Source organism: Falco biarmicus, chromosome W, assembly GCF_023638135.1.
Source record: "Falco biarmicus isolate bFalBia1 chromosome W, bFalBia1.pri, whole genome shotgun sequence".
Taxonomy (NCBI): Eukaryota; Metazoa; Chordata; class Aves; order Falconiformes; family Falconidae; genus Falco; species Falco biarmicus.
Genome location: NC_079310.1, coordinates 15,505,997 through 15,522,472, shown reverse-complemented (window position 1 = coordinate 15,522,472; position 16,476 = coordinate 15,505,997). Strand labels below are relative to the sequence as shown.

General features: G+C 42.3%; 1 protein-coding gene across 11 annotated transcripts in view; it reads right to left on the bottom strand.

Annotated features, from left to right (window-relative positions):
• LOC130141979 (CUGBP Elav-like family member 4) overlaps nt 1-16,476 on the bottom strand; it is a 348,538-nt gene that overhangs the window by 82,523 nt on the left and 249,539 nt on the right. For 7 of the 11 annotated variants that reach the window (XM_056323354.1, XM_056323359.1, XM_056323355.1 and 4 more), the window contains 3 exons: nt 9,554-9,616; nt 9,292-9,297; nt 7,847-7,927 (listed from right to left, as the gene is read on the bottom strand). In XM_056323354.1, the coding sequence (XP_056179329.1) occupies nt 7,847-7,927; nt 9,292-9,297; nt 9,554-9,616 (150 nt within the window). Of the gene's footprint in view, nt 1-7,846; nt 7,928-9,291; nt 9,298-9,550; nt 9,617-16,476 lie in introns of all 11 variants that reach the window. The other 4 variants (XM_056323351.1, XM_056323352.1, XM_056323349.1 and 1 more) reach the window with 1 other exon arrangement.

The following is a 16,476-nucleotide window of genomic DNA, read 5'->3' as shown; positions in this document are numbered from 1 at the left end:
GCTTTTTTTAAATACTCCCATTTTCTTCATAAGGGCATAATTACAATGCTATAACACAGCAAATAATTACAACTTTGCCTTTCCTGTTAGGGAAAGGAGATCACCTAGATGTTCCCACCTTTTATTAGCCATTACTCGTAGGGGAACGAAGACAGTGGGTTGATTGACATTGATAATATGCAGCTGTGCTCCTACAGCAAAGTGGTTAAATAGCTCTGAGGAGTGTGGGAGAAAAAAAAAAACAGGCAAAGGAGAGGCAAGTAGTAGTGTAGTCTGGATTTTGGAGGCTAAAGAAACAGCATAGACAGTATATTTTGACCAATGGTAAAGCCTTTTTGCTGCTTACTGTTTTATTTGTGTTGCATTATTTTGTGGCTACTGTACCTCAATTGCAACAATTGGTGCTCTGTGTGAGGCAAACTGATTTGGGCATTTGGAGTTTATATGAGACTTCAGGTAATGAGTGGTGACAGTGCTGCCCAATGTAGCTGAGACAGGTAGGGAGAGCCTGCAATCTGAATCGTGTAACAGACATTAGAAGAGGTGAGCTATTGGGGACTAATTGTTATGGGTTTGCATGTGTTTTCAAGCAGTAGCAAAAGCCTTTAAAGAACTTTAACTTTGTAGATGAAAACATGCAAGTACAAAAGGTCATTGGAGGAAAGCCCATGGTGGTCATAATCTTCTTTTTGAGAAAAAGAAGGCCAATGTTTGGGGTAATTTACAGAATAAAGTTGTGAAAGTTGACTTCAGCATATAGAAAAAACATAGTGTTATATCCTTGAGTGAGCTGAGAAGTGCTGAAGGGAGTCACCTTAGTTGAGCAAATTCTGTCTGGCCTGCATTCATAACTGTATGGTAATTAGAGAGCTGAGTTGTATTTCAAAGAGTGAAAATTTATTATTTATTTTTTTGCTGCTAGTGCAAAACAAGATTTTAAGGGTCTAATCAGGCTGGAAGAGTAGTCAGAACAGCTGGAAGAACAGTGAGAAAATAGTAATACAGGCAAGACCTATAGTCAAGTGACCACAGATAGAATTGTAATAGCTGTTTATAAAGCTGACTTGTGCACTTATCCTGTTGATGTTGTGGTAAATGCATCTAATGAGGACTTTAAAAACATCGGTGGCCTTGCTGATGCGCTATTAAAAGTGGCTGGTCCAGAACTGCAACAGGAGTGTGATGAGCTGGTGAGGAAGAATGGGAGTTTGCAGCCTGGATGTGCTGTTATCGTGGGCCCTGGGAAGCTCCCCTGCAAGAACATAATTTATGCTGTTGGTGGAGGAAAGATGAAGCAGAGAAGTGTGTGTTCTTGTTAAGAAAGATGGTGAAGAAAAGTCTACAACTAGCTGAAACATACAATCATTGCTCCATAGCTCTACCTGCTATAAGTGGAGGGATTTTTGGCTTCCCATGGGAACTGTGTACATATTTGATTGTATCCTCCATCAAGGAGACCTCGGAAGAATCCATGGGGGACAGCAGCTTGAAGGAGGTTCATCTTGTGGATGTTGCACAGGACCAAGTGTGGAAACAGGATAACTCAGGCAATGATTTCATTGGCACTGATAAACCTTTTGATCCAGGTCCTATAGATCTGGAAAAGGAACCACACTGTCCTGTCCTCGTCCTCCCCCCCCCCCCCCCCCCCCCCCCCCCATGACTTGATTGTATTTTTGGGGAGGATTAAAGGGGGTCTGGGGGATCAGTGGCAGGAATGCAAGTGGGAAGCGCTTAAGCGAGGGGCTTTGGGGGTTGTGATGGCATGACTGGTATTTTATCAGCCAAATCAACCTCGAGAGTGGCAGTCTGTGCAATATGAGGCTGTTAAAGAGTTTAGAAAAGCAGTGTGGGAAGGGTGGGTCCCTCAAACAGGTCAGAGAATCAGTGGATAACAGAAAAATTGTCAGTATTGGGATAGAACAAGTGTAAAAAATGACAGACTGCACCCAGTGGTGGGATGTCAAGGATGATAGTTTGTCTGTCAGTCAGTCCTCTGGAACCTCAAGAGCTTGATATTTTAGGGACTTTAGGGGTGGAATTCTGTGTGTTTTTTAACTTCACACCTACAGCAGAAATTCATTGGAACAATGGGGTGGGAGTGAAAAATGTCACACCTGACAGTCCTTTGTGGAGAAATGAATCAAACTGGTGTGCATCTGTAGGGTGTAATCATACACAACCTGCCCCAGATGTGGCCCTGCCTAGGTAATTACCAAAAAGTTTATTTCTATTTTGTGGAGATAGGGCTTGGCCAGGGCTACCCAGCAGGAAAGTGGGAGGACCATATACCATAGGCAAATTAAGTTTGTTAGCGCCTTCACAGAACATAGTGTCATGGGTTTCTAGATGATTGGTTAAGTCACTTGGGGTAAGGGTCTTGGTTCATGGGATTGAGTTGTGACTCATGGGACTGTTTGTAATCTGTGTCATCTTGTTCATGATACCATGTTTGTTTTGTTGTTTGCAAAGGGCCCTGCAATGGATGATAAACATGGCCTTTTTGGTTGAAAAACAAAAAGGGGGAAATGAGGGATTAGACTGGGCTGCTGGCATCTCAGGCTTTAATGATGGGATAGAGCTGTGTCTTTAAAGAGAGCGAGCCGCAACCTTGACTGAGTGAACTCTGACAAGAAGGAAGAGAGAGAGAAAACGGGATATGAAGCAAGGCTAGAGCTGGATATGGGGTGACATGTCAGCTGCTGGCAGAGAACATGAAACCCATGCATCTTAGCCAATCAATAGTTGTTGCTGAGCATGCTAGCTGTAAGGATAGCCAATCACAGAAGCTGGAGAAAGGGTACATAAACCTGAAGAAACAAAAAAGGCGTGCTGCTTTGCTGCATTTAATTGCCAATGAAGATTGCAAGTGGGCATTGCAGCCTTTCTGCAATCGCAACCCCATCACGTGTCAAATGTTTGTAAAATAGAAGCAACCTTTTGAAAAAAACAAAAAGGGGGAATTATAGGGGAATGAAGACAGTGGGTTGATTGACATTGATAATATGCAGCTGTGATTCTACAGCAAAGTGGTTAAATAGCTCTGAAAAGTGGGGTGCGGGGGGACCTGGATGAAGTAGAGACAAGGAGCAGTATGATCTGGCCTCTGGAGGATGGAGAAACAATGTGGACAGTAGAGTTTGACCAATGGTAAAGCGTTTTGCTGCTTACTATCTTGTGTTGCATTATTTCCTGACTGCTGTAACTAAATTGCAACAAATACTAATCCTCTCCTGGCTGTCAGAAGTACAGCAAAGTCAGGATACTGACAGATGCCCATTTAAAGCTCATTAAAATTCCTGCGCCTCAGCATGACTGAAGTCATAGGCTCTCCACACTTCCTTTTGGATTAATGGAAAATGAAGCCCTAATGAATATTTGCTAAGCACAATTCTCCCTGCTAATTTGCTGAAAAGACTGTCATGAAGGAACAGCTGATCCTTTTTGCATCTTGTGCGTTTCCTAGAGGTCATGAAGATGGTAACAGTGTTTATTCAAAATGGGGGGATAGTGCTAAGGTGGAATAATTAACTAATTAGGCACCTGGTCATCTGCTTAGCTAAATTGCTTTTGAACCTCAGTGGCCCACAATCATGCTCCCCTATTTCATGCCAAGCTTTTCAATCTCCCCCTCCCCACCTCCTGTCTGCCTCTTCCTAGTCTCCTCACTGAGCCACTATCCCTTCTCCAATCCAATCCTTGCTGTAGTTAAGCTCCACACAATGTGGAGTTATGGACATGATAAATACATATGAAAGTCTGAAAGCATTAAACACTGACACATACACACACATACCCCTTAGGTATCTGTTAGAGCTGAGAAAACTTCTTCCAGGAGAAGACCATGGTCCAGTATATCGGGAAAAATTCATTCCTTCAGCTGAATGTGCCCCAGAGCACTACTGCTGTGGGTTTTCAGATCCATACTATAATAGAATAGGTAAAATTTTGGCTTTGCTGCTGTTAGTGGCAAAAATCCCCACTGATATCACCTGAGCCAGCAGTTTGCTCTGTAAAATTTGCAAATTCTTTCAAAAATAGCATCTGCATTTCTTGGGGTCTTGGATGTCTTGTGCATGACTAGGGATTCTGCCTGTGTGTGCTGAGAAGCTCTTACTAAGGCATAAGGCAGACCAGGAGGCATACAACTTTATCTACACCAGATTTAGAGATTGTGCTCAAGGAGAGAACAACCCTTAGTTCACCTTGAAGTCAGCTTTGTCTCTCAATGCTTGGAGACCAAAAGGAAGAGACCAGGGAAGATGTGAAAAAGCAGAGACCATCCTCAAAGCTCAGTTCAGCTGTGAAATGTGTCTAGGAAACCCATGCTGTGGCTTCTGATACCAACTCAACATTCAAGGCCAAACTCACTCTGTTCCCAAATACAGAGGGATTTTGCTAATTTATGATGCTAAAAACTCCACCTGCTATTGAGAAACAATCTGGGGTAGTTTGATTTTTTTATTATTATTATTTTACTATTATCATATATGAAAGTTCTGCTATTAGAATTTAAAAAGCAGGTTCTTGTTAAATCCACCCAGCTGTAGGTTATCTATTGGAGTCCTTGGTAAAGAAGTCACAAAACAAGCGCTCTCTGTCTCAGCCCTTATACCTTGAGGTGTAGGGTGGTTTTTTTGCCTGAGTCAAGTTAATCTGGGCACTCCATGGAAGACTATATGTATGGCCAACTCTGTATATATGTGTATATTTTTAAGAAACCAAACACATGAGTTGTTAGTTGTTCAGCTCAGAATACTATGAAGAGCTGACTTAGTGCACACATGCAATGACTTTTAATGAACTCAGTCAGGATCAGTGTAGCAAGAGGAAGACCAGAGCTGGTATGGCAAAACCTTAGTGAAAACTCCAACTGTCTTCTTGGAGAGAAAGGTCTTGTTTTGGACTGAGTTAATGGATTATTGGAGCGCAGTATACTTTGCAGTTCAGGGCCAAATACAATACTAAAATTATTTACTGCACACTTTAGTTTTCGAAAGAGCTGTAAGTCAGCTCAAAATCTAGCCATTAGAACACTTATAAAAAAAGTATCAAGGTTCATTCCTACCCTGACATGTATTGTGGCTCTTGGTTTTCTGACTTTGTTATAGATATTTCTATTCATTAATACAGTAGAAGCACAGATAGCCTTGATTTGGATGACAGGAAAATTTGTAAGGAATGCACAGTTTATGAATGGTTTATATATTACAGGCAAACTGTGTTTGATAATGGAAAAAAACCAGGACTGAGGGCATGGGAGTACATGGTAGAAAATTCTGTAGTGTGTCTAAGTTGATTTGGCTTGTTTGGACCCAAGCTGCTAAGCCATGGCTCTGCCCATGCTCCTTACCCTCCTGCTCATTGTTATCATGGGGACAGCAGCAGACCCAACATATCTCTGGGTGTCCACTATCAACGCAAGTAAATGCCATGTACCTGAGCTGACATCAGCTAGCTAGCATTGCATCCCCAATACTGTGAATCACTGTCGTAAGGACTGCTCTTGTGACAGTAATTAAAAATGAGCTATCCCGTAAGGCTGTAGGAAGTTAGCCTGCAGCCCTGGTCAATTGCACACTTCACCTCTACAGCAAATACTCAGAGCCTGGAATTTCATTGCCTCTTCTGCATCTGCTAGCTATTCCATCCCCAGCATGTTCGAGCACAGGGCAGATGAGAGTCACAAGCCTACACTTCATTTTAATATCTAAGTGTACTTTGAGTTTCAGAAAGTATGTCAAGATGAGTAATACTATACAAATTTTAATTATCCCCAAGTTTTGCCTAGTTGACATAGGCTGAATCAAGACTTCATCTCTAGCTTTGATTGTTTTGGATCTGTTCCACCCCATGCACTCTGTCAGCTGCCAGTAGCCTCAGCACTCATGTGGAAGTAATGACTAATCTCTACAGGAACACTGCAGCAGCCAAGTGGCTCTGGGCTTGTTATCCAACCGGGATCTGGGAGCGGAGAGTTAGCATTGTTATTAACAATGTAATCATTGATGTTATTGTTGTGAGCAGGTTCATTAATGAATCAACATTTGTCATATCCTTGGAAACACAAAGTGCTCTTCTCAGCACTGAGCATTATTATTAGAATTTCCTCTTTCTGCATTTTCCTGTTAAAAATTACAGATGCTTAAAGGTCTTCACCCTCTTCTAAAAAGGAGTGTTGTGCCTTACAGATTCTCCTTCTAGTAAGCAGGAGAGAAAGCCACAGCATCTAAACGCTGCAGGAAAATGGAGGACACTGGGAATAGCATCCTGCATTGGACTGGTGGTTCATCTCTTTTATCTGGCCCCAACCATCCTCAATACCAGCTGCTTACAGGAAGGAGCAAGGAGTTATGAGATAACTTGTCCACTGGGTGACAACCTCAACCCACAGAGACACATGGTGCCTTGCAAACACAGGGGTCTTTGAGCAGTGGGTATTCAAACTGAGCACAACAGCTATCCCTCGCTTCTGATTGTTTCTGACACAATGCTATGCTGAGCAATGATCTGATTGCCGTTTTGTCCTGTGCTTAATCTAGTCACAGTAAGTAATAAAAAGCAAATTCCTTCAGCATGGGGGAACATCTCTGTAATGATATATTAGATCTGTGCATCTGTTCTCACAGCAGGGACATGTACAAGAGCTAATCAGGAGCTGAAAGTTGTGTTCCCCAGGAAGTTCTGACATCGGTAAAAAAATTAGTTCCAAATTAGAATGGAATGCCAACATTTCTAATTTTCTTACAATATGAGATTTCCCTCCCCAGAGTTAGTTCTAGGTCATCAAAATGTTTTAGTTTGACAGTGTAATCTTGATTCAATTCATTCTGACTGTTACATTATATGAAAATATTAAATGTCATTATGTATAACACATATAGCATAGAATATATCTGAATTAGTGATCTAATAGAGAAAAGTTGAAATGTAATTATTTTAAATGAGGGTCTCTACACTAAGCTGAAGCATCTGACTTAAATTCCTCACTTAGGCAAGCAGTCTCCTCTTGTCAAGAGAGAGCAGTGGACTCCCTGGATGACGGTTGTGACTAAGTTGCCTCTTAGGATCCCAATGCTCCCCACTGACTGTAAAGGGAACATACAGGACTCTTCATTCAGGCAAGTTTTTTTTATGCAAAGCATGGCATGAATACCTCACAGAACATTTACATGCAATAGTAGGAGATTCACCTCTCCTTACTTTTCAAATCTCCAGTGCAGCCATCCTGTCCTGAAGACTAGATAACTTGACTGCTCTCATAGTCAATGTAAAGAAATAGGTACTTTTATTATATGATTAATCTCATCCTGATATAGATATTGTGCTCTAATTTCTTCTTCAAGATTATCACTGAAGGCTGAAAGGACTAGATCAGCTCCTCTAAATAGTTGATCCTCATTCTCTAAATAGCAGGTATCTGAAATCATGTTACTGGCTTTTAATGAAGGGCCACCAGTGCTTCATTTCCTATTAAGTCCTTTATTCCAATGCAATAGCATTTTCATCTGCATTCTTGTTGCTTGTCTCTAACACAGACACCACCACACCACCACCACTGGACATTATTGCCTAACAGGTCTTTCCATGGCCCATGCACATCAGCATTCTCCCCTCCCTGGGGACTGAGGAGATCTCAGCAGCGATTCCCTATAAGGATGTTCCCTCACATTACTGTTAATGCCAATGATGCTGTGTCACATATGGAAATTGAGAAAAGACTCAGTGGACCATGAATTCAAAGCAATTGGGTGTTTAATGAATACTCTGTAGATATATGATGAGGGGAACAATGTGATGAGAATGGTGTGCTGGTGGCAGAAAGGAGGACAGCCCATTTACTCACCTTCTCTCTGTTGCTGTGGTATCATGGGAGGTGGCTGTGGGAACGCTTGGCTAATCTGGCCATAAGCAGCAGGATAAGCAGCTACAAGGGAGACAGAAAGGGAAAGAAGAAAGAGGGACATATTTCAGTGCTGGGAAGCAAGGAGCTTTCACTCCAAACCATGATACCAAGCTAGAAGTGGGCTACCCCTGCATTTTGCCTCTGTGAAGAGCCATCTCATGCAGCATGAGGTGTGGCAGATGAACCACAGTGATTATTGAGGAGGTACCACCCTGAGCACCCACCCTCCTTTTGGCTTTGTCAGCAGTAACACCAGGGACAGCCATGCAGTGTAAATGGGGATCTCCACTGAGATCTCCCCAGCAGAAATGTGTAAACATCCCAGATTGCACTACAAACACATTGATTCATAAGCTCAGCATGTCAACACCCATGCTGACAGCCACACACAGAGTGCATGTTTCCCTGTGTAATCGCTCTTGCACCCTGATTAATTCACATGCTCATTAAAAGAGATCACATGTGTTTCCTCCCTTACTCTAACCTTTGTATGCCCACACACTGTATAGGCACAGTTGCACATACAGTCTCGGATATACATTTTTCTTTCATGTCCACAGAGACTTTCTTTCTCTCACACAAAGACAGTGGAAACAGTGTGTGGCAATTAAACAGTTTTCCCCACCTCAGTTCCCCCACCAAGCAGACAAGGGGAGCCATTCAGTACCACAGATGATAGATAATGTGTCTTGCTGCTAAAAATATAGAATACAGGTCACCTGCAAGCCCAGAGAGCAGAGGATAAGGGCTATGTGTGTGCAGAGGGATTAATTAACAGCTCAAAGGCTTGAGCTCTTTCCCATCTATCAAACCTCACAAGCGATAAATGACGATAACTAAAACACCAGAAAATGAAGCCCTACATGGAGAATTAAGTAAACTTTCCAGATATAGTGCTGACATGAGATAATAGCCACTCCTCAGTGGGAACCCATGATTGCTTCAGTTACCACAGGAAATAATGACTTTGGGGGTGGCACCTTCCTTGCAAAGTTGGCTATGGATACCCTGTGAATGGAGGTTGAACACAGCAGGTCACAGTCTGCATTAGGTCACTTTGGCTGATGTCACTCCATCAACTACAAAGGACCTGCTCAGCATACAGGGCAACACAAGCAGAAGCTGATCCATTGGGAACTGCGGAGAAATCTGCTGGAAAGCCAGGAGTATGTCTGTGTAGCTCCTAAGCAAGCCTCAAACTAACTAGCTGGGTATAGCCAGTGTAGACTACATACTAAAATGGATATGTGCAAACATACCATATCCTGACAGGATCTGGTTGCCCATCTTCCATCCTCACTGCAGCACTAAGACCTGTTACAGAAAGTGGCCCCCAAATCAGTGACCTGATTTTGCATTTGTGTGCTGTGCTAAGCAGACCAGACCTGGTCCTGCCAATGAAGATGCACAGAGGTATAGGTCAGTGGGAGCCTTTCCAGGGGAAAGGAAGGACATTGCCTCCTTTAGGAGAAAAGACCTTGGGCTTTATATTTGTTTTCACAAGAAGTTCAAATTTAATTTGAGAGTCTGTGACACACACACCCCAGCTTGCCTTGTATCAGCAAACACCTCCCTTCCCCCAGCCCCCTCAGGTGTGTTCAGAGATTAAAGAAAGGTTTATTGGGAGAATGTGTTAATACTAACAACCTGCGTACTGCTGCACTCCAGCATAGGCTTGCTGCAAGGGGTCTGCTGCAGTGGGACTCTGTGCTGTGGAGACACAAGAGATAAGGAATTATTGGTTTAAAGCATGACAAGCACTCTCCCTTTCTCTTCTCTGATCAATATGTGGTGTAGTGTAGAGGGATTTTTAAAGGACCGAGGACATATGTTACCATTGTCCGGGTTGGACAACCCAGGCCTGTTAGTTGAAGCTGCAGAGCAACTTTAAATTGTCCTGGGAACAAGCAGTGTGAGAAAGAAAACAAGCTATGCACAAACAAGAAGCCAGGTGCAGAGCAAGTCCTGGGAACCACGAAATCAGCACACTCTCATCGGCACACTCTGATCAGGCGCCTGCAGCATGCTCACCAGTCAGTGACACGGACACCCACGTGGCCAGAGATTTTTATCCAATCACCTGTGTGTAAAGTCGGGTGAGCGGTTGGTTTAAGTTATAAATATGACCTCTTTGTTTAATAAAGTGAGCATGGCATGTAGCCATATTGGTGTGTTTGTTGGGACTTGGCCGACTCTCCACGGGGGACCCTCTTCAGTGTAGGACAGACAAACCTAGGGGCTGAACATCCCAGAAGAGGAGAAGCTCACTCACCCTACAGACAGGACTGTACAGAGCCCCCCCATGATGTACAAGGGGGCTCTATCCCCCAGCAGTCACCCTGTGAGACTTGGAAGCAGCCTGTGAGACTGAAACAAGGCAAAGAAACCTCTCTCCCTACCCTTGCCCCCCTTCCTCAAGCTTGTTATGAACCCCACCTCTGATCATGCAGATTTTTTGGCATTGCAGTAATCGATGCCAAAGAGCACTCATCTTAAGCCAGGACTGACACTATGCTAGGTGCTGTGCAAACTCAGATCTCAGTGACAGCTAGAGTCACATGAAACTTTCAATCAGAGCAGAAAACAACAGGGGCATAGCAGGAAGAAGGAGAAAAGAACAAAGCAGTGGCTCCTGCCATCATGACAATTCTTGCAAGGACCGTGTTGCTGCCAGGCATCCCCCTGTGCCAGAGGAGATGCTGCTTGGAGGGGGACATCACAGGGAATTAAAGAAGCTGTCCCTCGAGGAAAAAACATTCACAAAGCATTTAATGAACAACAAAAGAAAGATGAAACCCCTACAGAATGGTTAGAAAGACTAAGGAAGAGTTTACAATTCTATTCCGGGTTAGACCCAACCACTGATGTAGGGCAAGTATTATTGAAAACTCAGTTTGTGGCTAAATCATGGATCGATATTCGGAAGAAATTAGAAAAGATGGAAGACTGGCAGCAAAGGGGATTAGATGAGTTACTCCGAGAGGCGCAGAAGGTTTATGTTCAGAGAGAGGAAGAAACTCAAAAGAAACAAGTTAGGCTTTTGGTTGCAGCAGTAAGGGAAGGACAGAAAGGTCCTCCGCCCAGACGGAATATGAACCTTAACCCATCGGGACCCTCTGGAAAGGAAAGTAGGAACCAGGGAAGGGAGAAGGAAACGAGGACCTGTTTCTATTGTGGGAAGTCGGGACATATTAAGAAGAATTGTAGGAAGAGGATGATGGATGAGAGGATGTTTAAAGAAGATTAGGGGGGTCAGGGGCTCTATCTGCTGGGGACCCGTGAGAAAAATGAGCCCTTGATAAAATTAAAAGTGGGTCCCCAACAACAAGAAATAGAGTTCCTAGTGGACTCTGGAGCAGAAAGATCTACTGTTCAAAAATTACCCCAGGGGTGTAAGATATCCTCGGAGAAAGTAGAAGTTACTGGAGCAACAGGGGAGTGATTCAAAATTAGGGGTGGGGTCCTTGCTGCTAGTGCCTGAGGCAGACTATAACTTATATAGGCAGAGATTTAATGATAAAATTAGGGATTAGTTTGGAAGTCATAAAAAATGAACTAAGAATTAAATTGTGTCCTTTACGGACAGTTGATGAGGGGAGAATAAACCCTGAGGTATGGTATACTCCGGAGACCATTGGAAAATTGGATATCGAACCTTTTTCAGTGACAATAAGGAACCCAGAAATACCAGTGAGAATAAAACAATACCCCCTACCGATGGAGGGAAGACAGGGATTGAAACCTGAGATTCAAAGGTTAATTGAAAAAGGAATATTGGAACCTTGTATGTCCCCTTTTAATACCCCCATCTTACCTATAAAGAAACCTGATGGAACATATAGATTAGTGCATGATTTGCAAGAAATTAATAAACGAATGGTGACCAGATTCCCTGTAGTGGTGAACCCTCATACACTTTTAAAGTCAGCTAGGCCCCAATGATCAATGGTATAGTGTAATAGATTTAAAGGATGCCTTCTGGGCATGCCCATTAAAGAAAGATTGCAGGGATTATTTTACCTTTGAGTGGGAAGACCCGGACACTCACAGAAAACAACAGTTACGGTGGATAGTCTTACCTCAGGGGTTCACCGAGTCTCCAAATTTGTTTGGACAGGCATTAGAACAAATATTGCGGGGGTATGAACTAGGGGAGGGAGTGACCCTTGTCCAGTATGTGGATGATTTACTCTTGGCCGGTGACGACGAGGAGGCAGTTAGGAAAGAGAGTATTAGGTTGTTAATTTTTTTAAGTTTACAGGGATTAAAGGTGTCGAAATCAAAACTACAGTTTGTCAAAAGGGAAGTGAACTATTTAGGACACTGGTTGAGTAAAGGAACTAAGAAATTAGATCCAGAAAGGGTACAGGGCATATTATCATTGCCGGTTCCAAAAACCAAGAGACAGATCAGACAATTGTTGGGCCTTTTGGGAAATTGTAGACAATGGATTGAGGGCTATAGTAGGAAAGTAAATTTTTTATATGCTAAGATATCTAAGGATGGCCTATTGAAATGGTCTAAGGATGATGATGAACAATTGGAAGTTTTAAAAACAGATTTGGTAAACACTCCTGTTTTGAGTTTACCGGATGTCAAGAAACCATTTTATTTATTTATTAATGTTGATGAAGGAACAGCATATAGGGTGTTAGCTCAAGAATGGGCAGGGAAGAAAAAGCCTGTAGGATACCTTTCTAAATTATTAGATCCTGTAAGCAGAGGATGGCCTATCTGCCTACAAGCCATAGTGGCTGCGGCTCTACTAGTGGAAGAGGCTCACAAAGTTACCTTTAGGGGAGAACTGAAAGTATTATCACCCCACAATATTAAAGGAATTTTACAACAGAAAGCTGAAAAGTGGATTACTGATGCCAGACTCCTAAAGTATGAAGGTATCCTGATATCTTCACCTAAACTTGAACTTGAAGTTACTGGCTTACAGAATCCAACACAATTTCTGTACGGGGAACTGTCAGAAGAAATAATTCATAATTGCTTGCACACTATTGAAGAACAAACTAAAATTAGACAAGATTTAGAGGAAGAAGAGCTAGAAAATGGGGAAAAACTTTTTGTAGATAGGTCTTCCCGGGTGGTGGAAGGAAAAAGAAAATCAGGATATGCAATAATTAATGGGAAAACATTCAAGGTAATGGAATCTGGGCCCCTAAGCCCCAGTTGGTCGGCTCAAGCATGCGAGTTATATGCGGTTTTAAGAGCTTTACAATTATTGAAAGGAAAAATCGGTACAATTTATACCGATTCCAAGTATGCTTTTGGAATAGTGCATACATTTGGGAAAATTTGGGAAGAAAGGGGCTTAATAAATTCCCAGGGAAAGGGATTGATTCATCAGGAATTAATAGTTGAAATTTTGCAGGCTTTACGGGGATTGGTAGGAATAGCAGTGGTTCATCTGAAAGGACATCAACGGGGATTGACTCCGCTGACAAGGGGAAACAACTTAGCAGATCAGGAAGCAAAAAGAGCTGCTCTAATGATTTTTAAGGAGAAGAAAGATAGAAACCACTGGAATGAAACCCGTAAAGGGTGTATCAATTGCGGGGATGATTTGCTTGAGCCTCCCTGCTATAGTTGTTGGAAGAATTTTGGGAACAATATGCTCTATTGTAGCTGTGATAATCCAAATTTCAAGTTTTGCTGTGTTCATGGAGAAAAGTTTTTCCTGTACAGTTTAACTGTACAGGAAAAAGACAAGTTAACACGGATGGGGGCAAAGGAGATTGAATCAGGAAAATGGGAACTTTCTGATGGGTGAGAAGTCATTTCAAAGACCATGGCTATAAGAATTCTACGTAAATACCATGAAAACACCCATTGGGGGGTTCAAGCATTAGTAGATCAATTTGCTATAAAATATGCATGTATTGGGGTATATAATATAACAAAAAGAATAATTGGGGACTGCATAACTTGTCAAAGGGTGAACAAACACCAACTAAGAGAAAGGCCATTAGGAGGGCGAGAGTTAACCCACCGACCTCTTGCCAAAATTCAGTTAGACTTTACTGAATTACCGAAGGTCGGAAGGTATAGATATTTATTGGTAATAATAGATCATTTAACGCACTTTGTAGAAGCATTTCCAACTGCTAGGGCCACTGCCCAAATGGTAACCAAACTATTACTTGAAAATGTGATGCCTAGGTATGGTTCTATTGAAACTATTGACTCTGATAGGAGACCACATTTTGTTTCAAAAATCATAAAGGAAGTTTTTACTGCTTTGGGGACCAAATGGGAATATCATACACCTTGGCACCCACAGAGTTCGGGAAAAGTAGAACGGTTAAACGGTGAGATAAAGAAACAACTGACTAAGTTGATGATGGAGACCAAAATGTCTTGGGTGAAATGCCTTCCCCTAGCCTTATTAAACATTAGGACTCAACTCCGTACTGATGTGGGAATATCCCCTTTTGAGATATTATATGGAATGCCTTATGATTTGGAGGTTCCCCGAGATCATCCCCAGGTCGAAAGTTTACAACTGAAACAATATATAGTTCAACTTATGGCTATGAGAAAACAATTGTGAGATAAAGGCTTAGCAGTACAAAGACCTCCATGGGACATTGCAATACACAATATACAACCTGGAGACAAAGTTTTAATCAAGTCATGGAAGGAGTCCTCATTAACTCCCCTCTGGGAAGGGCCTTATCTTGTTTTACTCACTACAGAAACCGCCATTCGGACTGCTGAAAGAGGATAGACTCATGCCAGCCGAGTGAAAGGACCCATCTCTGAGGAGCAGTGGGAGAGCTCTGGAGATCCAGAAACTCTGAAATTGAAGTTGCATAAGAAAAAGGACTAATGAACTGGACTAAAACTATATTCTGCCCTAGGAAGGATTATATCTGTTATCCTTTTGTTTGTATGAAATGCAATTTATGTAAAGAGAATTGATGGGATCATTGTAGCAAGGATTTTTTCTTATGGGATCACTGTAAAGAGTGTTATAAAAAAGAAAGAAAAATAACTGCACAAGCTTTAAAATTGTTGGTGGCCACTGGATGAATAGTTAAGTGGACCCAAGCTTGGTGGGAAATTTTGGCACTTGGTATTAACCCAGAAAAGGGGTGTACACACCCAAACGAACCTCTAGAATCCCACCCAGAGATTGTACAGGTAATTTGTAGAACTACAGTGCCTAAAATTCCTTGTGTACAACCTCAAGTTAAAGCAAAAAACTGGGAGGCCTATAAGGAGCGAAAAAAAACCCAGGAATATTCTCCTGAAGAATACGTTTGCTGCCGAGAAGATGGTACACCTCGCTGCACTAGGCAAAAGTGTAGGTGAAGGAGGCAGAGACATAAAGAAGTGGAGACTGAAAAAGAGATGCTCAAGGGGGCTGTATAACAATGAACAACATAACTCACCCCCGAGGCCCCAGACCTTATTGCTGAAAGTGAGAGGGGAAGGCACAAGGGACACAACCAAATTACATAGGATAAAAAGGGAAGTTTTAATCAGAAAGAACCCACCAGTCCTCCCCAGCATTGGGTATTTATTTGGTTTGATTTGTATAAATTTAGTACAAGCGGAATATAACCCCCACCAACCATTTAAGTGGTTCTTACTTCGGTGGGAAGATCAACAAATAATTCAGATCAAGGTGACACCTGATGCACCCTCCTTCAACGTCACGATCTGTCAGCTGATGGGCTTACAGCTTATGGATGGTTGGCAATCCCCGAATTGTGCTAGCAACAGGAGCAAATGGGACACTAATAGTAGGAATACATATTGGTGCCCAAGTTCAAATCCCGGTAGGAGTTATTATAATTCCCCTGGTCATTTTTATTGTGCCTACTGGAGTTGCGAAACTATTGCCACAGCTTGGACCCCGAAACAACCTGATAGATTTCATACAATAACGTGGGGTCCCTTTGGCTGTACAACCCCTTCTAAAACTGATGGTGGAACTGTGTGGCACCATAAAAATTGTAGGTACCTCTGGATAAACGTCACTAACCCGTACAATCCAGCCTGGTTTATTGGCAAAACATGGGGAGTACGATTATATGTAGCTGGATCAGATCCTGGGAGTTTAATATTAATTAAAAAGGAAATAACAGTACCTGAGCCTCAAGCGGTGGGATCTAATCCAGTGGTAAATGTTCCAAACGACTCACTCAAAAAGTTAAAGAACCAAAGTGTTACTGTGATCCCCCTCCAAAATGATACTGACACGGTGGAATCAGATCCTGAATTAAAAATTAATCCTTTATGGAAACTCTTGAACACAACTTACCAGTTATTGAATTCCACAAATCCAAATATGACCCAACATTGCTGGTTGTGCTACGATATTAAACCTCCCTTTTATGAGGCAATAAGCATAGACTCAAAGGCGAAAAGGGTAAATGGTTCAAACCCGATACGATGTTTATGGGATTCTGAAAGTCGGAAACAAAGCCTGACGATGCAATATGTATCGGGACAAGGGAGGTGTATTGGGAATGTACCCCCAGAGAAAAATAAATTATGCAAAATAAAAGCTTCCCTGAAAGGGAAGCCCCCCGCTGATTGGCTAATACCAG